The sequence below is a fragment of the Phymastichus coffea genome, unplaced genomic scaffold, assembly GCF_024137745.1.
Source record: "Phymastichus coffea isolate CEN01 unplaced genomic scaffold, Cenicafe_Pcof_1.1 PCOF00059, whole genome shotgun sequence".
NCBI lineage: Eukaryota > Metazoa > Arthropoda > Insecta > Hymenoptera > Eulophidae > Phymastichus > Phymastichus coffea.
The window spans coordinates 1,253,666-1,267,173 of record NW_026706870.1 but is presented as its reverse complement, the minus strand read 5'-3'; the positions used below and the strand labels follow the sequence as shown (position 1 = coordinate 1,267,173).

The window sequence follows — 13,508 nt, the reverse complement described above, 5'->3', positions numbered from 1 at the left end:
ATATGGTAAAAGAAAATGATTAAATTATAGGGTTACAAGAAAGAAAATCTAGGCAATTATAATAAAAAGATATTATATTTAATATTTGATATTAACATGCTACTTACAGTTTTACAACAATAAAAATCAAGAAAAAGCTGTGACATGTTACTTCATGTACATTTAATTCTATTATGTATAAATGAAATAACAATTTATAGTTAGTTCATTCGCTTATTTTATAAAATATTTACAAGCCAAATAAAATTATTATTAGCATAACTTCTGTACGAAAAAGTAAATTAAAACTTATTAAAATAGTCTGACTAACAAGAATATTGAAACTTATCATCAATAATTACTGTAAAACTGAGATCCATAGCCTTTTATCTCATTAATATTAGAACCAGTAAACAAAAGAGTAGGATTTTTTGAAAACCATGATTTCATAACTTGTTTTGTTTTTCTAAAATGTTGAGAACTGTCATTATTTTCTTCAGTCATTATCACCTCAGTTTTTTCACTTTCAGCACATTTTTCATTGTCTGTGCTTTTTTTCTTTTTTTGTTTTAGTTTTGAAACTTCCTCTTCGTGAAGAAATTCTTTTAAACTAATTCTATCATCATTGTGATAAAGCGATTCTTTAGTTTTTTTATCGTCAGTCTTGTTTGCTTTGTCCTTTTTTATTTTTTCAGGGCTATTGACTTCTACAGTTTCCATGGGATCTGCTTCTAAAGCATTTTTTATTTTCTTCTTATCAATTGACTTAGTACTAACTTCTATTTTTTCAGTAATTTTCAATAAATCTTTCTTTGCTTTCTTCTTTTTTTTACTTTTCCTTGCAGACATGTCTTCACTTTCAGTCTCACATGGAATTTCATTTATTACTACAACCTCTTTGTTATCACTTACCTCATTTTTCATATTTGGAACTTCATTAGAATTTTCTTCTTCAGGAGCTTCCTCTATAGTTTCTAACAATAACATTCTTCTTTCTTTTCTTATTTTAGATTTCCTACTCTTTCTCTCGTTTATTTCATTTTCAATTTCTTCTTCATCTTTTATATGTAAGTCCAAACCTTCATTAATAAAAAATTTCTCTGATTCTAACACTGCATGTTTATGTTTCTTTTTTAGTTTATCTGTGACAACTTCATACTTATCTAAAACATTTTTCTTTTTCTTCTTTTTTTTTTTCATAGCATCTGTATTGTATTCTAACTGGTCATTAAAAGTAACTCGCTTCTTACATGAATCCTCGTCTGATAAGTCAAGAGCATTATTTTCTACTCCTGTACTTGTACTTGATACTTCATAATTCATACTATTATAAAAATGATTTGTATGACTGCTTACCTCTAAATTAGGATTGTCAAATTCATTTGATGTATTTGACAAATTTTTGCCTTTTTTAGATTTTTTTGGGGTGGGTTTATCAAGGTCCAAGCCTGGATTCTCTATTCCATTTGATAAGACCTGACTATCTTTATTCCTCTTCAGCTCTTTTAGTGTTGGTTTATCTTCCAATTCTAGTCCTAAATTTTCTTGGACATTAAAGGCAATTGATTCTTTTTTAGCTTTTTTGCATTTCTTTAATGTTAGCTTATCAGGAAAATTTAAATCTAAACCTGGGTTACAAAAGCCATTTTCTATTTCAATTTTTTTAGGTGAAAGAAAATTTTCATCCAGTCCTGTATTATCAAATGCATTAAATAAATCCATAGACTTCATTTTTATTTCCCTGTTATTTTTTGGTGTTGGTTTCTCAGAAATATCTAAAGCAAGATTTTCATGTGCTTCAACTTCAACTTCCATTGTTTTGTTGCACATTGATTTATTAGTATAATTTAAATCTAGTCCTAAATTACTAAAATTATTTGAAATGATTTCATACTTTATTATTCTTGGTTTATTTTTTGCACCAATAGATCCATCTATTTGCATTGAAGAATTAGAAACTGGTGATACAGATTCACATTTGACTGTGGAGCTTTGTGCAAGATATCTATCAGGAGCATTTAAATCAAGGGCTGGGTTTTCAATACCATTGGACACTGATTCATTTTTTATTTTTTTTGACTTCTTGAATTTTTGTTTCTCTAATGATTCACTGCTGTTTTCTGTAACTTCATATATATTCCTATTGCATTTGTTTTTTACATTAACTTGACCTTCAAAGAGTCCTATATTGCTACCTTCCTTTTCGTAAGAATTCTCACTTTTATGTTTCTTAGGGGTATATCTATCAGGACAATTTATATTTAATCCTTGATTATCATAGCTAAAGTCACTTTTCCTTTTTTTCGTAGTGGTATTTTTAGAATATTCTAAATCAATGACATTAGGTACAATTGTTTTAGGTATAGATGAATCATCTAAAATATTCAAATCCAGACATGGATTATCATAAATGTAATTTAAATTCATATGTTTTTTAATTTTCGATTTTGACTCATTGTTTTTTGTGAAACCAAGTCCTACATATTTTTCAGATTCACTCTCAAATTTGCACTCTTCATGATCATCATTGTTATTGACATAAAATTTACTTGTAGGCTTTGTGGAGTAACTAAATCCAACACATATTTTATAGTCATCATTAGGTTCTTTTTTGACTTGACTGGCACCATTTTGATGACAAATATTAGATTTTTTTCTTAAATGATCATCCATATTACCACTACTAACATTAAGAATATTGATAGTTGTCTCTTTAGAACCAATAGGATCATTAACATTTTCCTCTTCTACATTTTCTTCCTTTACGGCACTCTCATTCAAATCTTTCTTGCCAAAAATATTAGCCAAATCTTTTGTACTATATTTGTTAACATCCTTACCTCTTGTAAACTTTTTATAGCTGTAATAAAAAGTAAATTTCATGAATAATTGATATTAAAATAGTTTCAATAAGTAGCAGTTTGAATATACTGATATTACTGCACTCTTTTTTGACTATGCTTTGACTTTTCCTCTAACGATTTGCCACTCAAAATTTTATTATTGTTTTTAGCATCTTCAATATTTCCACCTTCCTCCTTTTGCAAGTTCTGCAGGAAGCGGTTGAAATCGTCTTGATGTTCAGTCCAATGGTCATCTTTATCCTTCTGATAGCCAATACCTTTAACACAAAGCAGTACTTTATAAAAAAAACATCCTCCAACTTTAGTTTTGTAATTTTTATACTCACCAACTTGATCATTTTTCACTTTTACTCTGACATGCTCTGTCATTCCTTGCTCATTAACTCCAAGTCCTTTCCCAACACTCCAACCCATTTTCTCAAGCATCTTTTGGCCAAATTTGTTGGGGTCTACAAAAAAAGCATAGTGAGCATGCAAAATTCCAAAAAAAAATGTTAGCTTTTAGAAGAAACACTTTTTCTTTGAGTACATATAACAGAAGTACAATCAAACAAAGAAAAGTAAATTTCAGAAACTGACAAGCTACACGGACAAGTAAATAATAATTATCCAATTTCTAAGTAACTCATTTCTAACCTTCACTCCAGTGTTTCCCTCGTGGATTGAGAGTAAACTTTTGTTTGCGTCTTGGTTCCGCTAGCATTGACATTTTGTTTCTTGAATAATAAAGTCTCTGGATAAAAATGAAGGACACTTCTTGATGCGCACCTCGATAGACTGCTGCAGAACTGCTACTACCCAATTTTTAACCGTTTCGATCACCAGCGTCAACACAACACTGAGCACACCACGCACCTGGCAATCCTATAGCATTTTGCAGCTGCCGGCGTTGCCGTTATTTGCCTCGAAAAAGAACACGTGCGTAAATTCCTACTTTACTATAGATGGCGGTGAGTCTCGGAAAGAGACGCCGATATGCCAAAACGCATGCGTGATTCATGGATGAATTTTGTATGTATTTTTGTAACTCGGTTGGGTTAAAATAATAAATATCTATCCAAAAGTTTGATACTCGCAGATTAGTAGAAATTGAATTCGCGCAGCGTTTTAATTCGACGTTATAGAAATGAATTTGCTGAATCTTTAGCAATTTTTCCAGCCAATCAAAATATTATTATGCTCATCAGTTCAAGAAATATAAACAATATTTTTCATTGTTACGATATATACATATGAAAAATCAGTGGGTAACATAGATCTCCGCTTCTGTAGGACAATTATAATAGATTACTAATTATGTTCGTTAATCACATTAACGATAGTATTATCATTGCTAATCAGGCGAAGTTTTTCTATAACTTTTCTGAATCCATGTTTGTTAATCTCCCGCTGAGTTTCTTCATCCATAAAAAATATTTTTACGTTGCGGATGAAACCCTATCACGTTGAACTTTTATATATAATTAAGGACAGCTTTTCAGACTTTTAACATAATAATAATGTGGTTATTCTATAGAATTATTTATGTGTGTAATTAAATATACGTATAGTTACATATGTGTGAGCACATATTCATTACATCGATCGATACTGAATGTTCGCATATCTGGGTAGTGAAGCCTTATAAGCCGACGGCGCATGTTATATGATACATATGCGTATGCATAAAGAAAAAATCAAGTTAGTTTTCGCTATCTCACCCGAAGTACTAACTGATCGTCTTCTTACAATGAGCTGCTTTTATTATTAGTGATGTTAACGCGCTACATATTTTCTGCACAGTCCGTATGTAAAAAGTAAAAATTAAATATGAAGTGTATAATTCGTTTGTGCTATGCTATGTATCAGTGATCGTGCAGCAAATAAATTTTTTCTAAATGGATTTTAGATTTCTACTGCGCTTTTCTTTTCTATAAATAAGCAACAAAAAAGGCAATTTTAATTCGACAAAATGCCTGTTTACAAATTGATGTATTTCAACATTAAAGGCATCGCCGAATCGATTCGATGGCTTTTCGCCTATGCTGGTGTCAATTACGAGGATCGGCGTGTCTCCGAGGATGAATGGAAGACTCTCAAACCAAGTTAGTTGGGAGTAATGTTCTTTTTTTTTTTATTGTAAAGTGCCATGACTGCTATCGAATATTTATACGACAAAAAGAATATCTCAAACTTCTTGCATTATTAAACAAACTTTTTAAAATTAAAAATGAATATCTCTGCAACGTTTCACGTGGACGTAGTTCTTGAAGTCACAATAACAATAACAATATACTTCTGTTTTTAAAAAAAATTGAAACATATATAACGAATTCAATAAAGATTTTGCACTTTTCATAAACATCAAATTAATCATAGAGTAATTTGATACTGAGATTTTTTGTAATATATAATAATAGTTACGTTAAGTAGTACAAACGATTTTTCAATGACTGATAACTTTTCTCGCAAAATAAATCATCAGCAATGCCATTCAACCAAATGCCAGTACTAGATGTTGATGGCAAGAGGGTCAATCAATCAACGGCAATCTGTCGTTATCTGGCTAAACAATTTGGTCTTGCTGGTAACGACGATTGGGAAAATTTTGAAATCGATGCTGTTGTCGATACTATTAACGATCTTCGCATAAGTGAGTTTTTTCAATGTCATTAATATAGTAAAAAATATAAGTGTCATTATAATATATAATTATAAAATCTAACAAAGAGTCGACATTTTCTTTGTAACTTTTAATAATCGTATATAAAATATAAAAAGTCGTTGCTTTATTCATATTTTTCTATTTATATTTTCAATAAATCGGTTAGAATCGGAGTTAGAATACGTCTTGTGATGAAAATAGCTTGTAAATTAAATAATTAGGAGCGTTTATAATATTAACAAATGAAATCCTTTCGATGAAAAATATCGTTAAGAATGGTTCAACTGTTCAAAAGTTTTGTGCAATAAATTATTGTTTTTTACAGAGGTGAACGCAGCGTGGTATGAAAAAATAGCCGAGTCTAAAGTCCGGCAGCAACAGGTAGCCGAAGAGATGACAGAATTATTTATCGACCGTCTCGAGGATTTAGTAAAATGCAACGGCGGTCACCTTGTGGGTGGCAAACTTACTTGGGCAGATATTATGTTAGCCTCCACACTCGAGTTAATCAATTTCCGAATGGGCAGAGATGTGATTGAGAAAGCTGAACGCTTGAAGGCTCTGAGAGAAAACGTTCAGGCTGTACCCGCGATCAAAGCTTGGTTGGAGAAACGTCCAAAGACTGATTATTAATTTTACTTGATGCTTTTTTCTACTTCGCAGGCATTGAAAATAAAAACTAGTAATTTATAATTACGATTGTGCATATCAAGCAAGACTATTTCCATTCATCATTTATATAAAAAAAATTTATAATATTTATATAAAAAAATTTATAATATAATACAATTCAAAACTAAAAATAAATGATTTTCTTTAAAGTCAAAATTGCAGTTATCACCCTTGAAATTTAATGTTCTAAAATACTCTGCTTGATAAGATAAAAAGTCATTCGATTATTCTATTAACATTTTAGATTGCACCGTTTTACTTTTATAACAATTCGTAGATTCATTTGTTATTAATAAACAAAAAAAAAGTGTCCTTTGCTATAAACAGTATTAGGTAAAATAGAGACAGGCTATTCGTACTATAGTGTAGAGAGTTCAAGAGAGTAAATAATGCAATGAAGCGCCAAGTGTGTATCGATCTATACGGCATTTTCTGCACCCTTGCCTTCAAACCGCACCTTCGCCAACATGGAATAACTATTTTATTCGTGCTCAAGCCTCAAAATCGAACATTCGTTTCCGACTATTCTGATAAAATATTTTATAACTTCTGCAGCACTCGGCTTCGACTCATATTAACAAATCGCGTTTCGCACATACATTTCAGATAAATAATATCAAGGATTATATTGCAGAACTGCTGCGTTATTCTTCATTGGCACAGCGCTGCAGCTGAAACAAATACCCGTTCGCTCAGTCGCATCGAAGCCGCTACCAGTAACGACGTTTCCTCTAGCTGCAGACGCTGTTTAAGTTTGATGCTTCTACTCGAAATAACAAACCTCATACCGATGTTCTTCCACAAATCAACGTTTCAAACATTTTAGTAAGTTCATTCGAAAATATTGACTCTTGTTCTGTTCCCCGTTGATATAATTATCGATTTTGCATGATACATTGAAATTTTCATAGCTGAAACGAGGTATCGTTGTGATTTTACTTCTATGGAAACAATGTGTATTATATTCAAAAATTAAGTGTTACGTATTGCATTATATTTGATTATTTATTTCATTTATTAACTAAAAACATTATGACATAATAATTGTGTTGTGTCCACGTAAAGATAAATTATTGTCATTCATTCTTGTGAAAATATCGATTATAAGCTGTTTATTCTATATTTGAACAAATTTTCATTTTTTTTAAATTAATTGCAATTAACGATTATCTAGATAAAATATGAATAATATTAACATACATTCAGTCAATCCTTTTTTCACTGATTTGTTTAATGAAGTGAATCTCATCAATTTAAAAATTTGAGTGGCTTTTCAATTAATTATATTCAATATTCTACTACATTAAAAAGATATATAAGATGATCTATAAGATGTGATTATTAATAGTTATAATATATCAATGAAAATAAAAATTTTAACAAAAAAATAGTGACTGAGCTAGTCTTGAATTTATAAAGTTAGGATTTAAAGACCATTAATAACATTGACTATGTTTTGAGAGCACTGGCTAACTGCAATCAGTGTGTACGTATCGATCACAAATGATTTTCACGTTATTGACTTCTCGTGCTCATACGAATAATTCGCACTTTTATAATGGATATTTGTTACAGGTATCTGCAAATGCAGATGGATGCAAGAAAACTACAAATCGACTCGACTCTGAAGTTTGCTCCCAGTGAAACCACCCATGAAATGATTGCAAGATGACAATTACCAGTCCCTTAAAATCAGGCGTTGAATGAATTTGTTAAATGATAAATTTTGATCAATGATAAAATCAAACAGCTCGAAAAGACAGCAAGGTCAAGGAGCTGCGAGCGATAAAATGCACGTGCTGCTCGTAATTCCTTCACTAAACGGAAAGAGAGAGAAGAAACGCAAAAATAGACCGTCGCGCATTCGCTAACAAGTAAGTGCCGAGCGGGTATCGCGTTACCCTGCACTGCACTAAAAACGCGAATACAAGTAACAAGGTGGGAAGGAAAACAAAAAGTGACCGAAGCAAACGCATAGTTTGATAAGCTAGGTCAGTTCAGTGCTGGCTACAACTGAAGTAGCAGCGTTCAGCTTACCAAGACTCAATACGATTTTTCTCCAATTAGATTCTCTATTATTTTATTTCGTTTTTAATTCGTTAATTATGAAAGTTTAACGGACAAAATATACGTTATATATGTACATATCTAAGTACTAATTATAGTATGCCGAACTACAACTGAGGACCTGCATAAATATATATACGCGGACTGAATAAATTTCCAGGACCAGTCACTCATCAATAAAATACTTATAACTAACATTTCTCCAATAGTAAGTTTATTTTATTTTACTATAATTATTTTGGAGGCCTCTGTTTATACGATTCTGTTTCTTTTCTCTTTGTAATAAAATCTATTAAATAAATATTCTACGTAATCAAAGGCAAGAAAATATTAAATTTGCGCAATAATTCATATCCGATTCTCGTATTTGGCAACACCAAATTGCATGCATTTCATTCTCTCTCTCTCTCTCTCTCTCTCTCTCTCTCTCTCTCTCTCTCTCGCTCTCTCTCGCTCTCTCTTTCTTCGCTCTACTCTTTTTTCGCTGCGGAGTTTCTTCTGCGTGTGCGCGAGCCACTCGCGGGCATATCTGCAATCGGCACAGGTTGGGCAGTAAACTGATTTTTCGACGTAAACGAGCGAGGCGAATAATGACTGAATATATTTTAGTACCACGTCCGGTTATATTTCGTTTTTATTTTACCTTCTTGCCTGTCGTATTAGTATGTAGCTATCGAGAACATTTACGGATGCATGCCGTTTAGATAGCAGTTGGCCAGTTTTTAAGCCAGAACTATACGTATATATTACGTGCATAATTGACGCGTGTTAGCACGTGACACATAGCCGCCAATACTTTCGTTTATTACTGCAAATATGTCTTTTATGAATGTTATCCGCGTATATTAAGAAGGAATAAGAGTTAGACTACTGAGAATCAAGGGGAACTCGCGTGAGAACGGCCGGAAAGCTGTTGGTAAATGCCACGAGCTTAAAGATTGGTCGTCGCTGGAAAATATCTCCAGAATTATGTCACAAAAGCTTCCAAGTTTTGTTTTTTAAACGAATGATAAATTTTCGAATCTTGAACGATTGTATTTTCAAGATACACAGAAGTTGTCTGCAATTGTTAATAATGCTCGATCAAACGCCGTAACACAGATATGTATTCAATAATTAACAGCAATTCACAGCGAAAAACGGTTAAAAGAAATTAGCAAAACAAAAAAATCCGATTCTGATTTTATTAATTATACGGCGATGTGCCATAAACTAGTACAGTATCGGGCGCGAGATTCTGGAATGACGCGTGGCCTAATTTCAATTTTCACTCTCGCGATTTTTTCGCCTGTAATTTTCAACGCTTTGTATTTTTCGTGATCACAGTATTCATCACGTAATCATCAAATTTACTTACAAACCGTCAGGGTGCGTGTTGTGGTGAAAAACCAGACCTGATTGAAGACGAACACTCTCCCTAAGGAACGTTCTCCTGTTTCGGGCCAAGTTTTTCACCGCGGCACCCACCCAGACAGTCGATTATCGAAGCATGGTGATTATCTGAACTTACACGCCTCCCCAGTGCACTCAAATTTGCCCGAATCGGATTCAAACCAATGTCTTATTACTTGCGTGTCGATATCTATCTCGAAGCCTGTGGGATACGCAATTTTAATTTTGCTCAAAACCCAAAAAGAAAATATTTACAGAGAGAAATGAGGATAGAAGTGAGCGTGGAGTAAGTCATTTCGTAAAGATTCGTCAACAGAGAAGAGAAAAGCCCTAATTGCGCTATCTTTTCAAATCCAAATTCATTGTTGCAGAGTATATATATTTTTTTCACGATGACGAAAAACATAAAAATCGATAAACGGGCGTTTCTTTTGTGGACAAAGCACTGAATATTATTTATTTTCTTATGACTGGTCATCTTTCACAATGCATGCGTGTAATTATTATGCGTTACGCTATTTTTGTACGATAAAAAATTTATCAGAAATCATTTTTATGGAATTTTCATGCGTAACACAATTTCTTCTGATTGCATTCTCCAAACAAATCGAGCGAAACTTTGATAAATGCAGCGAACGTAAATTCGAATGGCATTTCAATCTTGCCTATATCCCACGTTGGCACGTCAAAACAAACAATAATGCTTCTGTGCACTGGTAGCATTTGTTGTTATACTCTTGAACTGTTTTTGGTTGCATGAATGTTGATGGGCAAACAGTTTCTCCAAGGAAACATTCCACCAGAGCAGCCGACACAGCGTTTTTTCTTCCATAATATTTTATTCGTTGCCGAAGTTACCAATGATACTCGACGCTCATTAAAAATAAAAGCAACTGCATCGAGAAGAATATTTTGTAGCCGCAATCTATTATCCGCTTCGCAATGTTTTTTCGTCATTTCCGTCGAGTCGGACAACCACAGCGCTATGTATAGGATCGAAACGTAATGCTTTCTTACAACGACGAGATGACTCGTTTATTCGCAAGCGATTGCGGATAATTACACTAGAGCAATGTTGCTCGCTCTCGCACCTCCCGCGCGATAAAGCTGACCGGTCATCATCGCGGCAGAACTAGCTTACCGTGACGTTCCTGTAGGTAAAATCTTAAAGAGGGAATTCTGCATAGTCACGCATAGTTGATGAGATAATAGCTTCTCCCACCGACTATCCAATTTATCTATACCGGTCGGCTAGAATATAATGCCTTTGGGTACGATGCTAGATAAACCATTATTCCTCTACAACACTGCCGACAGAGACAACGTAAGATATTTATTCTTCTATCTTTGGATTGTCCCGCTTGTGTTGACGTGTACCAGTCGCTGTCCCTTTTCAACTCTGTATTTTATTTTTTCGGTTGTGTGCAGGAAAATGCCTACCTACAAACTGATGTACTTCAATATCAAGGGCCTTGGCGAATCCATCAGATGGCTCTTCGCTTACGCTGGAGTCGACTTTGAGGACCAACGCGTCAGCGCTGACGAGTGGAAGGCTCTCAAGCCAAGTGAGTGAAATTTTAATTTGAAAGCCAATTTGATTGTCAAATCGAACGATACTTCGATATTAAAAAATTCATATGATAATTGGAAATGAAAGTCACTAAATTGAACGAAAAATTCGTTAAAGATCGATGAATTTCCTGATAATAATTTTAAAGTGTCGTTCAATTCGTCGTTTAACAATTCACGTTCTTATCAAGACGATGTGATAAGATCGTAAAAGCTTATCAAGACCTTCTTTTTAAAAACTATCGGTTAACGTTTAATCCGCGTCGTTGACAAACCTAATCTCTAGAGTAAATACAAATGTACACACAGCAATGCCATTCAACCAGTTGCCGGTACTCGAGGTGGATGGCAAGAGGGTCAATCAGTCAACGGCGATCTGTCGCTACCTGGCTAAGCAGTTCGGTCTTGCCGGCAAGGACGACTGGGAGAACCTTGAGATTGATGCTATCATCGATACTATCAGCGACTTGCGCACGAGTAAGTTGTGTTCCATCTCTTCTGCGCAACCTTGTCATCTAATTTTCAAGTCGTGTACACACTTCGCTTCGGTTCGATGAACTTAGGCTTACCACGTCATAAGAAAAACGTGTCTTGTGTTCGGTTGGCTTATAATAAAAGAATTTACCGAAAACTTTCATATTACAATGTTTTTCAGACTAACATAAGTACATACGGAATTTGACAGTTTGTACTAAACTAGAACATGCGAGCGCTGCCTCCGACATTTTTTGCTTCAGTCCGGCAATAACTTTTATTACGAGCACACTAGCGCTTTTTCTTGGATTTTCATTATTCACAAAACGTGAGCCTAATTAAAAAAAGTCAGGATATTTATTATGCTTTTGACAATAGTCATTTACAGCAGATAGCTTAATGTAATATTTTTAAAACTTTCAACACCTTTGCAATGCCGACTTGATGAAATGTCTGTACACAGGAGAGTGCACATTTGAACGCAGTAGAGATTATGTAAAGCTAAGAAAATGCAATCAAGCTTGTGTTATATTTGCCTTTTCTTGTTGAAGAAATAGTATCCGCTGCTCACGAACGAGTTGCCGAAGCCAAGGCCGAGAAACTGAAACTAGCCGAAGAGACGACGGAATTGTTCATCGGCCGCCTCGAGAAAATAGTAAAAGCCAACGGTGGTCACCTCGTCGGCGGTAAAATTACCTGGGCAGATATAATATTCGTAGCGACACTGGAGATAGTCAATCCCCGCATGGGCCGGGACATTGTTGAGAAAGCCGAGGGCTTAAAAGCTCTGAGACATAAAGTACAATCGCTGCCGGGTATCAAAGCGTGGCTGGCTAAAAGACCCAACACTGAGCATTAATTTACACATATAAGATATCGTAGCTCGTAGCTAGGCTGCAACTATATAATAGAGTTTTTATAATCTGACCTTTAACCTTAATAAAAATTGTGCCTTTATTCACTTACTATGTATTCGTAATTATTTCAGCTTAACGCAGTCAAAGATTTTTCCAATAATGCTTTTTTCTAATTTTTATTTTTTTAGTACATATAATGAAAAATCAATACAACCATTACATAACTATTACAATTTATTATAACACAACTATTACAATATATTATATCATAACTATTACAATAATTTGTTGATATAATGTAGTATTCGACAAAATAAGGGACACTTTTTTGTGTGCCAACATTCATTTTTAAGAATGGAAAACCGTCTTTCATCTTACCTCTTCAAACAATGTCTAATTATATCTTAACATCTAATGAATATTTTTCAATAAAACCAAATGGAAAATATTTATCGTAAGAAGTGTAACAATAAGATATTAGGTGTAATTTATATAAAAATTATTATTCGAAAGAGCAATTTTGTTCCAACTATGATGGAATAAATTATCATGATTATTGTTAGTTTTTTCAAAAGTAATAAAGCACTCATAAATTTCATTATAATAGCAACTACTGAATTATACAAATCTTTTAGCTTACTTAAACATGTTTATATTTATATGTAACAAGACATACACACGTGTAATTGTGAAGCACGCAATATCTATCTAATTTTCAGGTACTAAGGTAAGCATTTTGTTAGCATGACTTATTTTGCATCATTTTATTTGAATAATTTTTTCAAAAGTAATAAATAATAGCAGATGTAATGTCGTCATATTTGTGTTAGTCGCTGTCTGAAAGAATATTGGCCTTTTCCTTATCTTAGATAAATATCTGCTGGATATAATTCATGAATTGGAACTTGAGGTCCCACCATCCGAAAGAAAACTGCGCTTTTAGAAAAAATAATAATAACAATGACATTTTAGATAAATTTGAACTTTTTC

At 33.3% G+C, this 13,508-nt stretch overlaps 3 protein-coding genes across 5 annotated transcripts; 2 read left to right on the top strand and 1 right to left on the bottom strand.

Annotated features, from left to right (window-relative positions):
* Positions 1–209: 209 nt before the first annotated feature.
* LOC131666552 (uncharacterized) lies at positions 210–3,620 on the bottom strand. Its single transcript, XM_058939329.1, has 4 exons — positions 3,480–3,620; positions 3,170–3,292; positions 2,920–3,100; positions 210–2,839 (listed from the first exon to the last, which is right to left on the bottom strand). The coding sequence occupies exons 1-4, from the start codon at positions 3,550–3,552 to the stop codon at positions 331–333; spliced, it is 2,886 nt and encodes a 961-aa protein (XP_058795312.1). The 5' UTR covers positions 3,553–3,620; the 3' UTR covers positions 210–330.
* A 939-nt stretch (positions 3,621–4,559) lies between these two features.
* On the top strand, positions 4,560–6,120 carry LOC131666560 (glutathione S-transferase-like). 2 transcript variants are annotated; one of them, XM_058939343.1, is made up of 4 exons: positions 4,560–4,628; positions 4,732–4,927; positions 5,308–5,475; positions 5,813–6,120. In XM_058939343.1, exons 2-4 carry the CDS (start codon positions 4,795–4,797, stop codon positions 6,118–6,120), a joined length of 609 nt encoding a protein of 202 aa, XP_058795326.1. In that variant the 5' UTR covers positions 4,560–4,628; positions 4,732–4,794. The 2 variants fall into 2 exon arrangements, with proteins under 2 accessions (XP_058795326.1, XP_058795325.1); XM_058939342.1 differs by having other exon boundaries at positions 4,564–4,639.
* A 2,034-nt stretch (positions 6,121–8,154) lies between these two features.
* LOC131666559 (glutathione S-transferase-like) lies at positions 8,155–13,508 on the top strand. 2 transcript variants are annotated; one of them, XM_058939341.1, is made up of 4 exons: positions 8,155–8,434; positions 11,047–11,183; positions 11,497–11,664; positions 12,213–13,508. In XM_058939341.1, exons 2-4 carry the CDS (start codon positions 11,051–11,053, stop codon positions 12,518–12,520), a joined length of 609 nt encoding a protein of 202 aa, XP_058795324.1. In that variant the 5' UTR covers positions 8,155–8,434; positions 11,047–11,050; the 3' UTR covers positions 12,521–13,508. The 2 variants fall into 2 exon arrangements, with proteins under 2 accessions (XP_058795324.1, XP_058795323.1); XM_058939340.1 differs by lacking the exon at positions 8,155–8,434 and adding an exon at positions 10,838–10,942 and having other exon boundaries at positions 12,213–13,507.